This window comes from Sceloporus undulatus, chromosome 1, assembly GCF_019175285.1.
Source record: "Sceloporus undulatus isolate JIND9_A2432 ecotype Alabama chromosome 1, SceUnd_v1.1, whole genome shotgun sequence".
Classification (NCBI taxonomy): domain Eukaryota; kingdom Metazoa; phylum Chordata; class Lepidosauria; order Squamata; family Phrynosomatidae; genus Sceloporus; species Sceloporus undulatus.
In genome coordinates this window covers 188,885,289-188,899,819 of record NC_056522.1, presented here as the reverse complement: position 1 = coordinate 188,899,819, position 14,531 = coordinate 188,885,289, and the positions used below count along the sequence as shown (strand labels likewise).

Genomic DNA, 14,531 nt, shown 5'->3' with positions numbered 1-14,531 from the left:
CCACACCCAGCTTTTGGGCCTGTGGGTCTGGCCAAAAACCCTATTTGTCTTGCATGATGACATGAGATTGCAGGTGTAATCCAACCACTGGATGCAGTCAGTCTTCCTCCTGAAAATACACACAGAATTCCTTTGCTAGAATTGTAGTCATGAGAAGTGGTCCTATATGGAGTCTAGTGAGTAGATCTTTTGTAGTGGACATGGGAAGTTCGGTATGCTTTACTGCATGTAAGTAGATGTAGAATGCAGGCTACATGTACGTTCTTGTCTTGATAGCCCTGAAATGTTTTGTGTGTGCCAGCACATTGCCAGTGATCTAAATTTAAATTAGATAACTTAAAAGCAAAGGCAGTCAGAACAACTCTTAAACACACCATATAACCATAGGTCCTCTGAGTGCAACTAATAACTTTGAGCATGGTAGAGATAGCATATAAGGGCATTCCTACAGTATTTAAAAATAATTAGCTTCTTTTAAGGTTGTGAATAAAACAATACAGTAATGTGATAAAGATAAATCAGTTGACAAAGGAATCTTGTTTCATCCTTACTGTTTTCAGTGTAGTCTGTTTTTCTTTCCACTACCTCTCATGCAGGTTAGTACACAGAATATGAAAATGGGTGGTCTGCCTCGTACCACACCGCCCACCCAGAAACCACCCAGTCCACCAATGTCAGGGAAAGGGACCATTGGGTAAGTACACCTTTAAATTCACCAAAAGGTGGATGGGGAAAATGCCAAGGAAGCAAATAAAAATAATTTATCATTGTTACTATTGTCTCATGGCCTGTAAGTGGTTAAAAATGGCACTGGGGTTTGGAGATGTCTTGTTTTCTCTTCTTGGTAGGCAGATAAAATATTTCATACTATTGCCAAGAGAAGGTGATAAGCCAAGTGAATTTCTGCAGGAGCCTTTTATGCTTTGTTTATAATGTAAGGTTTATACTATTAAAAACTCTGCTCTATTTTTGATTGTATACTTGGAGTAAGTAGCTGATCTAACTATCTTATAATACATGGATAGAAAAAATCCACGGATCCAATTAGGTCCACTGAAGGCACGGTACCAGGATGGGGAAGGGTCTTATAGGCTCAGCAGAGTCCTGCCTCCCACTTTACTTCCCCCAGACCACCCTACCTGCATGCACAGATGTGTCACAGGTGGCACAGCTAGGCCAGCAAGGGAAAATGGTTGCTGTGTGCATGCCTTCTGAATCTTTATCCAGCTTGCCCTGTCTGCTCTGTATAGGTTACAGAAAGCAACCCATTTTGTGGTGAAAGGCAGGTAGGGCAGGATGGGATTACGGGGGGCATGCACAGATCTTTGTGCACTGCTTACATGTGCACCTACAGGGGAAAACTGGACTGTATTTAGTCTAAGGGGATCCTCCTCCGGTGCTGCACTTGCACTGGACCGGGTTCTGCCCTATGCATTTTCAAACTGTTCAGCGAGCAGGAATTATACACAGCCTTGCCCAAAGGTCTTTGGTGTATTTCATTGTCTGAAATTGCTTCCATACATATGTTTTTCTTGTGTAGGCGTCACTCTCCCTATCGCACACTGGAGCCAGTGCGTCCTCCAGTGGTACCAAATGACTATGTACCTAGCCCTACCCGTAATATGGCTCCCTCGCAGCAGAGCCCTGTTAGAACAGCTTCTGTGAATCAGAGGAATCGCACTTACAGGTATTCAGTCTGCTCCTGCGCCAAATATTAACAGTAATTAAGACACACAACACAGTTTATAGCAATCTGCTTTTAACCCCCATCCCTTCACTTAGACCTTCATATGTTCATGAGATTTCCTGGGAAATCCATTGGGAGTCTGAGGGAGACCATGCTGCTTAACGCGCACAATGTACAATATGAAATGGTATGTCTAAGAAGAGTTTGTTCAGAAGCAGTATACACTGTACTAGCTGACTTGTGCAACAGGACAAATAAGCTCTTCAGTATGCTTGCATCTAATTCCATTTTATTATTGGCCTGTCTACTCTGAGGCATCTGGTCTTAATTTTTATAGTTGGACTATATTGGACTATCTGCTCATATGTAATGAAACTCTCATTCATAATATAAATGTTTTGAAGCCAGAGATTTCATGTTGATTTTGTTGCTTGCAAAAATTAGAGGTGATTTTGAAGTGACAGATAGTTTAGTTAACTACAGGAAACATGGATGATTTCATTTCTTTCTAGACTTCCATAAGTCATATAATAGCTTGTAAATAGCCTTGGTAAAACGACTTTACTGTGGAAATTGGCTAAAACGGGTGGGGAAGGGAGGAAAAGCATGTTCCCAAGATTTCATTGCATTGTCCTGAAAATTGTGTTTTGCCTAGGGAACAGTGGATGTGAAACCAGCTTTCTACAGAGGCCTGTGCTTTTCTCACCCAAGAGCCATATTGCCACTGCTCTTTGGATAGTCTCTTGGAGGCACTTTCCTAAAATTTAGCAGGCAGGATTACCTTCCAGGAAGTGCATTCCAATTTTTGCTTAGACATTAGCAAATGCTTTTGAAAAGTATTTTTTTTTTGTCCCCAAAACTGCAGATTTAGCCAGCCTTTTCATTGTAAGTCTGTTTTTGTAAGTCCCACACTGAATAGAATATAAATACCTTGGTGGTTTTGATTTCTTTAGCAGCAGTGGGAGCAGTGGAGGGAGCCACCCCAGCAGTAGGAGCAGCAGTCGAGAGAACAGTGGAAGTGGAAGTGTGGGAGTCCCTATTGCTGTCCCAACTCCGTCCCCACCCAGTGTGTATCCAGGTAAATGGGAAGCTTGGCTCGTCCTGCGATTTATGATGATGAACTTTATCCTAGTAATAAGGAGTTAACTATGGAAATGCATATACAGTGGTACCCCGGGATACGAAAGCACCGCGTTACGAAATTTCCGGGATACAAAAAAATTCCATAGGAAAAAACTGTTCCGGGTTACGTTTTTTTTTCCGGCTTACGCAAAAAATTTTTGGTGCTTTTCGGCGCTTTTTCGCACGAAATCGCGGCTTCCAGCGCTAGCGCCTATGGCTTTTTCGGGTTGCGAAAGATTTCGGGTTACGAAGGGCGCCGCGGAACGAATTAATTTCGTAACCCGGGGTACCACTGTATTCTCTGGAAGGTAAATAAATAAATTTTCTGGAAGCAATCCACTCAAAGTGGGTAATCCTTGGTATTGTCCAGAAACAGAAGAATCATGTTGAAGGTACAGTCGACCCTTATACATGGATTCAAGCATCCACGGTTTGAAAATGTTCCAAAAAAGTATAAATTTCAAATATCAAATCTTGATATTCCATTTTTTGCTATGTCATTATATTTAACGGGACTTGAGCATACACAGATTTTATTATACACAGGGGATCTTGGAACCAAACCCCAGTGTATAACAAGGGTCCACTGTACAAACGGTGTGTGTGTGTGTGTGTGAGAGAGAAGGAATCCACAGTAAAGATCTACATGTTATACGACTTCTCCCTCTGTTCTGGGAGGTGCCAAGGGTAACACTTTGTGTGGAAGACTTCTCTGTTCTTCAGAAGAAGGTATGGCAGGGGGTTAAATGGCCCTTGTGTTCTCTTCCAACTCTATGATTCTGTCACCTTCATGGTAAGTGACCATTGCTCTGGTTTGTCATTTTTTTCCAGCCCTGTGCCAACTTGGAAGATAAATAAGTGTTTTATGTATATTTCTTCTTACATTTCCAACACTTGTTTAAAGTCTTGCCTTTACTACTCTTATGTCCATTGTGAGGAGATATGTACAATGCCATTTAAGGAATATAAACAGAAGTATGTTGGCCAGATATTTCCACAAAAGGTCTCTTTTCATTTCTTAACAAAACTGGTTGAGTGTGGATTCACAGATCCAAGCATTTGGCCTGATGCCGAGATTGCAATCCAACATTTCTAGTTACATCCTCTTATACCAGAGAAGAGACATTGGATTTTGTGTAGCAGAGACTATTGCATATGCTGCATTTTGACCCTCATTAATGCATGAAACCATTGGTCAATGCAAATAGAGATCTCTTGTGCAAATAGAAAGTTCAGGCCTAAATAGGAGCTTAATTTTCCACCCAGACTGCAGTGGGTAGAGTGAATTATCAGGTGCAAGTGCCCTCAATTATTGGAAAATTTAATTATCCTCTATAATCCAGATGTGCTGGTTTGGCCTCCAGATATTTTTGGACTGCCATACCCATAATCCCTCAAAATTGTGCTGGCTCGGGCTGATGGGAATGGTGGGCCGGAAATCATCTGGAGGGCTAGTTGCCCATCCTGGTTTTATACAAACAATGTCATAGAATTATGAATATGAAAAGATTATTGTCAGTGTTTTGAAAATATTTGGGTTGTTAACATTATTGAATTGATGAGTGAAGAAATACAGGAATACAAAATAGGTTATAATTGATCTCATTCTGATTTTCCAGAGTACAGTGAAGTCATGATCAGTACAATCAGTGCAAGTTTTCACTTAAAGTTTTTTCTTTCCCTTGAAAGCCACAAAATCCTTGCAGGATTATAGCAAGTGATATGTTAATCTGTATTTCCACATGGTTAAAGATTATTATCTTTCTATATCAGTTGTAATAATAGAGACATTTGTGTCTCCCCCTCATTTAAGCAGATTTTGGCATTGTGTCTTATTTGTGCGCTCAACAAAAGACAAAAAATGACATTGACAAATAAGTTATGATCTTAAAATAAGGAATGTATAGCATTTCCTCTTTGATGTATCCCACCCCGATTGTTCTTGGGCCCTGGTGGCGCAGTGGTTAAATGCCTGTACTGCAGCCATTCACTCGAAACCACAAGGTTGCGAGTTCAAGACCAGCAAAAGGGCCCAAGCTCGACTCAGGCTTGCATCCTTCCGAGGTCGCTAAAATGAGTACCCAGACTGTTGGGGGCAAATTAGCTTACTTGCTAATTAGCTTACTTGCTGTTCACCGCTATGATCTTTGGAATAGCGGTATATAAATAAAACAAATTATTTATTATTATTATTATTATTATTATTATTATTATTATTATTCTCAGAGGGGTGGGATACAAATAAATTTCATTATTATTATTATTATTATTATTATTTTTAAAAATGATTAAGCAGGCATAGGGAACTGTAGCAGTTCTAGAGGGTACTGTATGTTTCTGTCTCTGGATTCCTCCAGGTTCTGTGTGGACTACAAAAAATTCCCAGATTCAAAAAGCTGGAGGTCATTGGGAGTCCACTTCTTGTTTTGAGAAATGGGTATTTTCTGATGTTAAAACAATTAAAGGGGCCCCTGCAACTCATTTGAAAGCTGTATCGCTACTCCTGTAAGCTTCCAGGAAGGGCAGTTAACTCTTTTGGGGGAGTCAGAAAAGGGACGCTTGTGGACCGGAGTGCTTAAGGCCAGCACAAATATCTGGAAAGGGGAAAAGGTGCAAAGTAAAGCACTGTATAATAATTGACGGAGAGGTTGGCTTAAAAAGTTCAATTTCCTCTAGTATACAGTGTTGAGTCTATACCATGAGATAAATATTGGGCTAAATCCAGCATCACCTCTACCTAGAGCAGGCCCATTGAAACAAATGAGACAGGTTAGCCATAACTAAGATAGGCCTTATTAATGTCAGTGAATTCATTTTAAATAAGGCTAATATTGGGTTTACCCAAGACAGTCCTTTAGATTTGTAGATTTAGGAGCAAAGTGTTTCTATTTTTCCTATTTTCTTTGTGTGTTTGAGGCACACCCTTTCCTTCACATAAATGTCATTCTTCTAATCCTCCTCCTGACATTTTTTTGGTAGAACTTTAAGAATTTATTGAACATCTAACACAAAATCTTCAAAAAGCTTTTCTAATCCTTGCTAACCTGGACAGGTTATTTACCCCCCTATTAACCCTCCTCTTCCCCCTCTTTCCACTTAGCCCCTGCCAGCTCGGCTGGCACTTCTCCCCTTCCTGCTACTTCTGTCCCTGCTCCCACCGCTCTCACTCCTGCTACCGTCCCATCCTCTGCTGCCCCAGATGCTGCTGCTGCTACTGCCGCAGGGGCTCAACCCCTTGCTGATGGCTTCACCTCTCCAACTCCCCCTGCTGCCTCTTCCGCTCCTTCTGCAGGTGAGTGTCTCTTGCTCTCTGCAAGCAGCTCAGCCAAGATGCAATTGCTGCCTAAGGATGGTCAAATGATCCTCACATCTTTCATTAAATGGATATCCATATTTATCCTTTTTCCCCCATTGAGAGAAAGAGATTTTGTTTTCTAACATTCAACTCTTATGAGTGTTCTGTGTTGATGTCATTTGTGGGAAAATGGTGTTCTTTTGGGACAAGTTATTACATGGTCCGTTCAACAAAAATCTATGCATGACATATCACACTGGACCAGTAGCTTTTGCTTTCTATGAGCTCTTGGAAAATGAGAGTGTTTGTCTTTTCATTCAGTATTTAGTGAAATGCCAGTTTAAGACTGAACAGGCAAATATTGGTAAGTGATTTAGTTTAGTCTGGCATCTCTCTCTCTCAGCGTGCTGATAATACAGCTTGTGTGTTATCGTATAATTTGGGTTATTGTACCTCTGTGTATGAGGTGCATATATGTGCTTTGAAAAATGACTAAATACAGTGGTGCCTCGGGTTACGAAAGTAATTCGTTCCGCGGCCGCTTTCGTAACCCGAAAAGCCTTCGTAAGCCGAATTGCCATAGGCGCTAATGGGGAAAAGCCGCGTTTCGTGCGAAAAAGCGCCGAAAAGCACCAAAAATTTTCTTCGTATCCCGAAAAAACATTCGTAACCCGGAACAATGATTTTCAATGGGATTTTTTCGTATCCCGAAAATTTCGTAACCTGGGTATTTCGTATCCCGAGGTACCACTGTAGTTGTTACTCTGACATCTGTTCACTAATCTGAGTAACTTATTTACAGGAGTCTTCAAATATTTAAATTCAGCTTTTTGTAGACACATTGTAGCTAGCTCTTAATGCGTCAATATTCCCAATACAGTTTTGATAAACCTTTAAATGGTAAGTATGTAAGGTGCTTAAATATTTAAGAGGAAAAAACATGATTAGCTGGTAGCCAAATTGATTTTTCAGGCTTATTTCACTGACATCTTCTAAAAGTATTCCCCTGCTCTAGACCTAACCATAATGTTGCTCTTGGATTTGAAAGTGAGGGGTGAAGTGAAGTGGGGAAAGGGAGGGACAACCCATCTCCAAAAAACAGGTCAGTTGCAGTGGCTCAGGCTAGTCAGTAACCATGCATGAAAAATTCACTGTTCCGTGATTGTTGAAGTCTATTCAAACTTGGAGCACCCTGGGAGTGATTCACTTGGACATACCTTTCTCAGTTATTCTGCAATTTCTGATTGTCTGCTAAACAAGTGGGGCTTTTTCACTCAGACATTGTGGCTGAACTGATCAACAAAGTTCATCATTATGATTATTCACACATGGTTATCTTGAAAAATCAGGCACAACACTTGTTCTATACCTATTCCATGTTGGTCAATGTCTTTCTCAGGTAAAAGAACAAACCTTGTGACATACTATGTAATATACTACAATTCATCATCTTCAAGCATGCTCTCTTTTCAGTGTTGTGTTAAGTGTTATCATTCAGAGTCTCCTTCCTAGCATGCCTACTGTGTCATTTTGAAATGCCTTGTTATAAACTGAGCACTTTTGTATTCATATTCAACCACCAAATCATCTGAACAAGCTTAAATAGCTATGGTATTGTTTTTAGGCACTCATTTACGGTGAATTTTATGTGTGTATGTAGAAACACAGTCTTTAGTTTCAAGGCATTCTCTTTTTCACCTCTTAATGTTTTTCTTCTTTCAAAACAGGCCATCCTGTTCAGTTCTATAGCATGAACAGACCAGCTACTCGACATACCCCTCCAACAATAGGGGGCTCCCTGCCCTACAGGCGTCCTCCCTCAATTACTTCACAGAACAGCCTTCAAAACCAAGTGAATGGAGGGCCCTTTTATAGCCAAAATCCAGGTAAGATGGAACATAACAGAATTCACTACTCCTGCTTGTCAAGAAAGATGCCAGTGCTGTGGCCCTGCCTGCATGTGGTTATAGCATCATCTGATTTACTGGAATTACATCCTTACTACAAAATACTTCCTTTCATATGGTGTATCCAATGATGAGCTCACAAGAAAGGGAAACTACTGACATTCAAGATGTTTAGAAGGAAATCTGTACAAAGTCAGTTCCATTTCCTTGAAGCCAGTGTGGGGAAGCCAGTTTCATACTTCAGCTGGTAACAAAGCTGCCTGAAAGAGCCTATCATACAGTAGGGCCATATCATATTGTCCTTACAGCTGTGTTGCTTAAGTAGATGTCTTGCTTTGATCAAACAGAACTTTGAGTTCTGCTTCTATGTGTCTGATGCCTCTTATGAGGCCTGAAAGAGCAGATGAGGTGATACAGTATGTGCATGGGCTTTCCATTTCTTTCCATTTATTTTTATAGTGGGTGTGATGCTTGTGTTATGTAACATCACACCTCTTGTGTTCTTTAATGTGCACATTTCATCTGAATGTAGAAAATTCTGACAAGCTAGCTCTCTGTAGATAGACGTGTCATTTCATAAGGAAATATTCCTTGATGCGAACTACAACTTGCAGCCTGAAGGGATGCAGTTTAAAGACAGGTTTATGATCTGCCTTGTTCATGAACACTAAGCCTAAGAGACTTATTTGAAACAATTATCAAAGCAACATAAAGTTGCATATAGGCTGTAGTGGGATGTGAGCCTGAGAACTAACAACTTAGCAGAGATTTCAGGTTGAGCTTCATGGCTAAATTGCAATCTGGCTCTTTCACACCTAATCCTATATCGTCTCCAGTTGACAGTTGCTTTTTGATACAGTATGCACTGGCATATATGTGTGTTACTTTGGTTGCTAGTTTCAGATACCTATGTGCATGCACATTCATATGTATGTGGGACAGTTTTGCATGTACCATATATACTGAACTATAAGTTGATGACTTCATGTATAAATTGAGGGCAGGTTTTGGGGCCAGAATTATGGATAAGTTGAGGGTAAAACTTAGAGGGATGTAACAAAGGATCTAAAGGATGAAGCAAAGGAAAACAATGCCAAAGAACTTACAAACTTCCAGCAGGATAACTGTGCTCACACTAAAGGCTAGGTGGAAGAAAGAGCACTTACATTGACCCCCTGGATAAGTCGACTCAGGTTTTTTGCGTCAATTTTTCGACTAGCATTTGTAGACTTATACATGAGTATATACAATATATACTTAATATGTATTGTGTAAATTAAATATGTGTGGGATGTGGTGGCTAAAGGGGTTAAGATGCTTGACTCTGTTGATTGCAAGATCGGCAGGTTGGCAGTTCGAGGCCCGGGTGCCACATGATGGGGTGAGCTCCATCACTAGTCCCAGCTTCTGCCAAACTAGCAGTCTGAAAGCATGCAAACATAAGTAGATAGATAGGTACCATTCTGGTGGGAAGATAAACAGCGTTCTGTGCATTCATGCTGGCCACATGATCATAAAGTAGTCTCTGACAACGCTGGGTCTTTGGCTTAGTAATGAAAATGAGCACTTCCTCCTATGGTCAGACACGACAACCTTGTCAATGAGGAATACCTTTACCTTAAAGTAAATACAATGTAGCTTCTAAAATGCTGATTAATGCTGAGTACAAGATGCAGGGTTCTTGATAGAGATGGATCGAGAACACCCATAGAGTGATTGAAACACTCTTTTAGGAAGACAAACCTTTGGAGGGTTTATTCCCCCCTGATAAAAGCTTTTCTAGGCACTCAGCATTTCTTTGTCGATTCTGTTGGTCACACATTCGTTATGTGGAACAGCTTTTAAACAGTTGCTGTTTCCTTGTTGAGACAGCATGGAAAATAATAATCTGGTAACAGGTTGCATGGTCCTAATTAACCCTGTCTTTTCAAAAATAATGATTTAAAGAGAGGGCTTGCTAGGCTGATAAATTTCCAAAGAAAGTAGCTTTCTTTGTAGCAAATGATTAATAAGTGGAGACCTGGAAACATAGAATTTTAGTTGCTCAAAGACAATGACAGAGACATCCCTGGACTTGTACCTCTTTCTGAGTAGGGGCAGTAAGGCTGCTGACAAAGCCCCATTGTGGAGAGAGGGCTGGTGAGGACAACCCAGATTGCCACAGTACCAGAACATGTAAAATTGGCAGGGTAGGAGAGCAAGAATTGGACTTTGGAAATAGACTTCTGAAGTAGGGGTTGTTAATTTTGTACTGAGGGGACATGAGGAGAAAGTGCTTTGAGAATATGGTTCAGAAAAGGGGAAGGGACATTTTTGAGGCAGTTCACCCCCCCCCCCAGCACCTGTAATAACAGAGTGGCTTCCAAAGTATGTATATTGTTAGCTTGCCAACATTTGGACTGAAAGCTACAGAGACATTTTGTATGTAGAAAGACAAATGAGAATATGCATGTGAATACTGGACTTCAGTGGCCTAAGGGCAGTACTTTGGCAGCTTGGTCTTTAAACAGTACATTTACTCAATGTTCTCATATAGAAACAAAGGCATCCATTCACTCCTCAGTCAGAAAGTTTGTGATTTTGAGAAGATTGGGGGTGGCATCTGTCCCCTTCCTCTGATTCAGGGGTGGAAGGAGATCTCATAATAAGGAACCAAATCCAGTCCTTCTTGGTTCCCAATCCAGCTCTCTGGTGTTTCCCAGATGACCATATCCCTTTCCCCCTGACAGCATCATTTGGTGACTTCCCAGCTTTTGTGCATTTCCCCCATTCTAAAAGCTTGGACTGTCTCACCTAAAGCTTAGTGAACTTTCTATAAGAACTTGAAATTAAAATACACAGGTATTTTGGTGCTACCATTTTGCCTTCCCCTGCCACAATGTAGCCCTTGAGAACGTCTCCGATGTTGAATATGGCTCAGCAGATGAACATGGCCCACTTCTTGTTCTGATTCCTGAGTCTGCAGGATCTTGGGTCTTGGTTTAGGTTTTGCCTCCAAAGGAACTGTGTGCCTGAGGTCAGTTGCTTGACACTCCCATACAAGTGAGGCTTTCAGTGAGCTCTGTGGGAGAAAGTAAACATAATTCTGTAGCACAGTTCTTGCTTGCTCTCTGTCAAACAGCAAACAGAGAAGAGACAATCTTCATGTGATCTAAGATGGTCAACTGTTTATTCAGTGTTTATTCAAAGAAATGCCTGTATTATTAATACTAGCTAAAGCGAGTTTCTGTATTGTTATTTTTAAACTGGCCAGTTACAATTTCTACTACTTTTAGTTTCCCTCTTTTGTACTTAACTAGGAACTTCCATTGCTTGGAGAGGAGTAATTGCCTTTTAAAAGAAAGTATTTGCTTACTTAAATTACTTTATTTAATTCAATTACTTGACTTCCATTAGTAGGAAGCTTGCCTTTTCTTTTATATTTTGGTTCAATATGTTTCTAATCAGAAGTTCCTCTTTTTGTTGTCCTTCACTGCAGTGTCTCTCGCACCACCTCCTCCTTCCATCTTACAGGTAACTCCTCAGTTACCACTGATGGGATTTGTCGCCAGAGTTCAGGAAAATAGTAAGTTTTCATTGTAATGTGATTTACTTAGAGCTACTAGATTTTAGGGATCATCTTTGAACTCATCTGTGTGTGCAAATGATGAGTGACAATAGTCAGTGTCGATGACAGGCCTGTATTGCTTCCTGTATATCCTCATTCCATATCTAAGATTGCTGATCTGTGTAGCTCTCTTTTTCCTTAGCTGTTTATTAAATTCTTTTACAGTGTTTTTTCATGTGAGAGCAGGGTGATGCATTTTCTTCCCCAACCCATGTCTGGGAAGACAACTTGACATGTATTGGATAATGGCCTAAACTGCCATTATCTCTCCCCCCTCCAAAAAAATTGGTCCAATGTCACTTAAGTGGAAAGACTAGCAGAAAGTAATTATCTCCAGTGAACTATAATGTTATAGACATTATAGAGTGAGAAATTTGAAACTGAAGGAGCATTTAAATCTTGATTCCTGGCCTTCTTTTTCTCTTTCTGCTTTGGATTATAGGCATAACCAAGCCTTTTCCACCTCACTCCCCTGTCTGAGAATGAATAGGGACATGGGAAAGAAGAATTATAAAGCACTCCATCCATGGAATGTGCTATGTAGGCATTTAACCATAGGAATTTTTGTTTTGTTTTGTTTTTTGGTTCTACTCTAGTTTCAGATACTCCTCCACCTCCACCCCCTGAAGATGAACCAGTCTTTGATGAATCTCCCCCTCCACCACCTCCTCCGGAAGATTATGAAGAGGAAGAAGCAGCTGTAGTTGAATATAGTGATCCCTATGCTGAAGAGGATCCCCCATGGGCTCCAAGGACCTACTTGGAGAAAGGTGTGTTGGCTGGACATTGTAGTATAAAGTTGCAACAGAAGACAAAATTATTGTCTGTGCCTTTGACATGAATTCAGCACAGTAGGTTTTACATTTCAGCCTGGAGCTGTTTCTTATATTTGAAATTTTGCCAAGTGCTGGTGCACAATAAAATTAATATTTTGCAGTGGGACAGTGTATCTTCCTCCTCCTCAATGTGAGATCAGGCAATACCATCATTAGCCAGGCCCTGTGAAATTCCTCTTCCTTCTCTACCTGTCCTGAATCCTGATAGCAGGCACTCTCCTCATTCATCCAGGATTCCTGAATAACCAGGGAAAGGCTCACATACAGATATTTTAATGCTCTCATCTGCTGCTAATTAGTAAGAAATGAAAGTACAGGTCAAGTGGTCATCTGTGAACTCACACAAATGAAATTATCCTATGTTTGCACAGTGCCTCTTTCAGAGCATTCTGTATCATTGTGAAGCGTTTTGGTGGTAGCCTCACCCCCCTCCAGCAGCCCTATACAGTTGGCCCTCTGTACACACTGATTTTTTTATCCATGGATTCAACCATCCATGCCTTGAAAATATTCAAAAAATATTCAGTATTTAAACCTTGAGTTTTCCAAATGGTGTTCCATAAGGGACACCATTTTATTATGCCATTTTATATAATGGGACTTGAGCATCCACAGAGTTTGGTAGCCTTGGGGTGTCCTGGAACCAAACCTCAGTGGATACTGCAAGGGTCCATTGCATAAGGAGCTTTGTGCCAAAACCTATAAGTTCCATAGGACGCTGACAAAACCATTCATGTGAACTAGCAAGGCACGATGGGGGGAGGATGGGCAGTGTTGTGTGAGTTCACATGACCATCCGAAGAATTGCAGTTAAAGGTATGCAATCTGTCCTCCTCCTTCGTGGTGTCTGACTCACACAAATGGGAGACTAGCAAGCTACAAGAAGCAGGAGGCGGGAGTGTCGGTGCAAACAATCAAACTTTACTGAAAATCATATCTATAATCAACAAGCATAAGAACAACAACCTTTTCCTGTAAATGTCATACAACAAAATGACAATCGGTAGAGTTTCAAAGGAAGGTTCTTCTGCAGACCTGGTCACAAACCATGTCCAGGCTCGATACTTGAGGATGAGGTGCTTGTATCCTTTGAAAAATCTTTTAATCGAAGGACGTGTAAAACAAGAAAGCTTACCAAGAAACTGAAAACTTCCTGAAATGGCAGCTAAGTGACAACAAACAGAAGACAAAGAGAGACCTCAATTCAACAAACACAGTAGATAGTCCAACCTATGTTTGACAATATACAGCACGCCCACGCCATACGCGGCCTTGTTTCCAATGGGGCTCGAGCATAGGCAGAATTCGCCTTATGCGGTGGGATCCGGAACGGATTCCCCCGTGTAAGGCAAGGATGGACTGTACTCAGGTGCATCAATCGACAGTGGAAGTAAGAAGGCAACAAACTAATAGTCATAGTACTGCCTCGTTGAAGGATGTTGCATGGTCGTGATAATCTCTTACTGCGAATGGTAAGGCATCTAGGGCAGGATCTTCCAAGCCAACAGGTGGAGAGTGTTGAGATTGATGTGTCTGACTTGGCCTTTGTACAGGATGAAGAAATCCGGTCTATGTGGTGGCCAAACATACTGTTCTTGGGATGGATAAAGCATATGTGTGAACAACAGCTGTCTGGGCCACATGGAGCAATCATGATGCAGTTTGTTTTATCCTGATAAAGCTTGGAAATGACTGGTTAGAAGAGGTAAAGGAAGAAAGGCGTACAATATGAGGCCATGATAACTAAAGAGGAAGGCATTTCCTCACAACCTGCTCTGACAAATGCCTTAATATCTTTAGCTGGAGAAGAAGGGTCCATGGCACTCAGTGCCATTGAAGGGGACTTCCTGGGAGGCACTGTCACAGTCTGAATTCAGTTCCAATCCAGAAGACCCAGATGTCGATAAGAAATAGATAGTCTGGATGGCAACAGCAATGGTAGAAATAGAAGAAGCAGATTTCTCTTTTGTATTTGAAGCAGTCTATTGGGATGGAAATAATAATAATAACAACAACAACAATAAATAGTTTATATTTCCCGCTTTTCCCTGTGGTTTAAGGCGGGATTACATCCAGT

The 14,531-nt window shown here is 40.9% G+C and overlaps 1 protein-coding gene across 1 annotated transcript in view; it reads left to right on the top strand.

Moving 5' to 3' along the window:
- The window catches only part of ABI2 (abl interactor 2), an 86,009-nt gene that overhangs the window by 56,337 nt on the left and 15,141 nt on the right, over positions 1-14,531 (top strand). The window contains 7 exon segments of the mRNA XM_042448236.1: positions 597-694; positions 1,541-1,687; positions 2,641-2,765; positions 5,910-6,101; positions 7,832-7,990; positions 11,490-11,576; positions 12,215-12,388. Of these exon segments, the coding sequence (XP_042304170.1) occupies positions 597-694; positions 1,541-1,687; positions 2,641-2,765; positions 5,910-6,101; positions 7,832-7,990; positions 11,490-11,576; positions 12,215-12,388 (982 nt within the window).